Raw genomic sequence first — 2,925 nt, 5'->3', positions numbered from 1 at the left:
GGGGAGCGCGCGTACGCAGAAACCGTAGAGGGCGTTCCTTGGAGAAGTTGGTACTGTGTCAACTGAAACTTGTATTGAACCCACCTTAGGAAAAGGAACGAAAAAGGCCAGTGACCCCCATTCTCCGACCAAATTCATGCTCCCGAGTCCTAAGATGACGTTTGGTTCAACTGCTGTGCATAACTAAGCAGTCTTGGTCAAGGTGTGATACTGTTCCATCATGGTTTCAACGTTAGCCTCTCTTGCAAAGTGGTGTGACAGGATGTATGAACTGAGAAATCTATATGTGAGAGAAAGTTGTGCCTCTGGCTGGAACCAGGCAGACTTCAACCTTCGTTCACTCAGCATGTAATTCCTGGGGAAGTTCCAGTTTCTTGGAGGTGTTTCTTTAGAATATCTTCATTCCTACTAGGAAGATTACAAAACTTGGCATTAGGAAAGGCTACAGTGTCTTGGGGAACTCCAGTTGCTGGACTCATTCTAGCAACTAGCAGGTCAATATCTTAATATCTTAAGAATTAAGTGGGGGGGAGGACAACAGATAAATCAGAGAAGTGGGTGTGGAACCTGACCTAGTAGTAGTTGGATTTTAAATCCCACTTGTAAATAAAATGGCAGAAACATTTTTACTTAAAAAAATATCTGGAGATTTTTATTTTATATAGCTAGAAAGTATTTTCCAGCAGGGTGATGCAGGTCAATAATCCTGATACTCAGAATGCTTGAAATATAAGAGCCCTGTCTAAAAACACAACAAACATCATCAACAAAAACACATTAAAAAAAAACCACTATTAATCAACTTTATTTTTGTTTGTTGCTTTGTTGAAGCAGTCTCAAGTATCTTAGGCTGGCCAAAGATGACATTGAACTCTTAATCCTTTGGCCTCTACCTACCAAAAGATGGAATTACAGCCTTGGTCCATCACTTTAAGCCTAGGCAATGTCTTTCATAGAAAAGAAAAAGCCAACAGAGCACATCTCATTCAGTTGTGCTCCAGTCTCCCTTCGAGTGTGGGAAAGGGTCGCTTACTTTTACATGTTTGAGGGAAGGGGTTGTGACCAGGAGAGCAGGTGCCTGCAGGGATCAGAGGGTGGCTTTGGATCTCCTGGAGCTGGAGGTACAAGTGGTTGTGAGTTTCTTAGCCCTTGAGCCATCCCATCAACCTCGGCACTTACAGTCTTTGTATTCTTAGGAGATGTTAATGCTGAGATTGGATAAATGCCCCAGCCATTAAAAGCATGGACTGCTCCTCTGAAGGACCTGAGTTTGATTCACAGCATCCAGATCAGGCAGCTCACAGCTGTCTGTCCTTTCTGTTCCGAAGAAATTCCCCTGTTCCTCCTGCTAAGAAATCATTGTGAGTAGTGATTAGACTTCATTCTTGAACAAATGGTTAAGTAAAACATTTGAATTGACTTGGAGACAACACTTACCTAATTCTGATGAAAGCATTCCAATGCCATTTCAGTGTTGTGGCATGGGCCTGAAATCCAGATTTGGGAGGCTGAGGCAGGACAATCTCTTGAAGTTCAGGCCAGCCTAGATAACACAATTTTGTCTTAAAAAGACAAACAGACAAAAACAAATGACACGGGCCAGTAGTGGCACACACTTTTTAATCCCAGTACTCTGGAGACAGAGGCAGGCAGATGGATCTCTGTGAGTTCAAGCCCATCTTTGACTACAAATCAAGTTCCAGGACAGCCAGGGCTGTGACACAGAAAATCCTGTTTCAAAAAACAACAATAAAAAAAATTAAAAAAATAACCCAAATCAATAGCAATAAAGCATTCTAGTTGTAATTCTTTCATGTGGGATTGTAATTAGAACACGTTTGGCTAAAGGCCATCTTTACAGGAGGGCTCACCTTGAAGATGAACTGTAAGCTCTATAGATTCTAAGTATCTAGCTAAATGTCTCCATAACTTACTGCTTGTGTGCAGTACCTAGCACTGGAGTGCCGAGTGCATCAATCACAGACAGTATAGGCCTCTTCCTGCTGACTAGCCTCCTTGGAAGCTGGGTTATTGCTTTACCTTGTATCTTAGAGGAAGGCTCTAAGCTTAAAGCTTAGGTCTTTGAGCATTTGCCTGATTCCTTACAAGACTTAAATGGGTTTGTTTGTTTTCAAAAAGTTGTTTTGCTGGGCCGTGGTGGCGCATGCCTTTGATCTCAGCACTTGGGATGCAGAGGCAGGCAGATTTCTGAGTTCGAGGCCAGACTGGTCTACAGAGTGAGTTCCAGGACAGCCAGGGCTACACAGAAAAACCCAAAACAAAACAACAAACAAAAAAATTCAAATGACTTCTAGAAGTAGAACTTGTGAGATTGGTAAGGCTTTATACTTCTTTACTGTAGGGTGATGAACTTTCAAGGCCAAGCAACTAACAGAGCTTTGCAAATAATAGGCGCTTAATACGATTTTAACAAATCACTTAAACAATAATTTTATAATACTCAGTAACATTTATCAAAATAGGTACTGTTCTATTTTATATACATTCAATTATCATTAAAGTAGTTATTACTATAATTTTTCTTTTGAAACAGGATCTCAATGTGCAACCCTGGCTGTCCTGAAATTTCCTATGTAGACCCAGCTGGCTTTGAACTCTGAGACCTGCCTGTCTCTTTCTTAGAAAAGGGGTAAAGGGCACGTGTCAGTGCCAATGTACCCTGCTGCCTTAAATATTTGCTCATTGTTTTGAGAAAAGATCTTACAATTCTCCTGCCTCTGCCTTCTGAACGCTAGAGTTACAAGCCTGAGCTACTTCACCCCACCTATAAGTATATTAATTTGCAGAAGAAAAAGTGTACCTCCAGATTCTATCTACCAAGTTCTAAATAATCATTAAGAAACCAGTTTTGTCCCGGCGGTGCTGGTGCACGCCTTTAATCCTAGCACTTGGGAGGCAGAGACA

General features: G+C 41.5%; 1 protein-coding gene across 2 annotated transcripts in view; it reads left to right on the top strand.

Moving 5' to 3' along the window:
• The window catches only part of LOC116080166, a 60,136-nt gene that overhangs the window by 41,619 nt on the left and 15,592 nt on the right, over positions 1-2,925 (top strand). For both annotated transcript variants that reach the window (XM_031356449.1, XM_031356450.1), the window contains exon 7: positions 1,197-1,361. In XM_031356449.1, the coding sequence (XP_031212309.1) occupies positions 1,197-1,238 (42 nt within the window). In that variant the 3' untranslated portion in view covers positions 1,239-1,361. The remainder of the gene's footprint in view (positions 1-1,196; positions 1,362-2,925) is intronic.

Source organism: Mastomys coucha, unplaced genomic scaffold (genome assembly GCF_008632895.1).
Source record: "Mastomys coucha isolate ucsf_1 unplaced genomic scaffold, UCSF_Mcou_1 pScaffold6, whole genome shotgun sequence".
In the NCBI taxonomy this organism is placed as follows: Eukaryota; Metazoa; Chordata; class Mammalia; order Rodentia; family Muridae; genus Mastomys; species Mastomys coucha.
The sequence above is the reverse complement of the archived record's forward strand: the minus strand, read 5'-3'. Positions and strand labels throughout refer to the sequence as shown.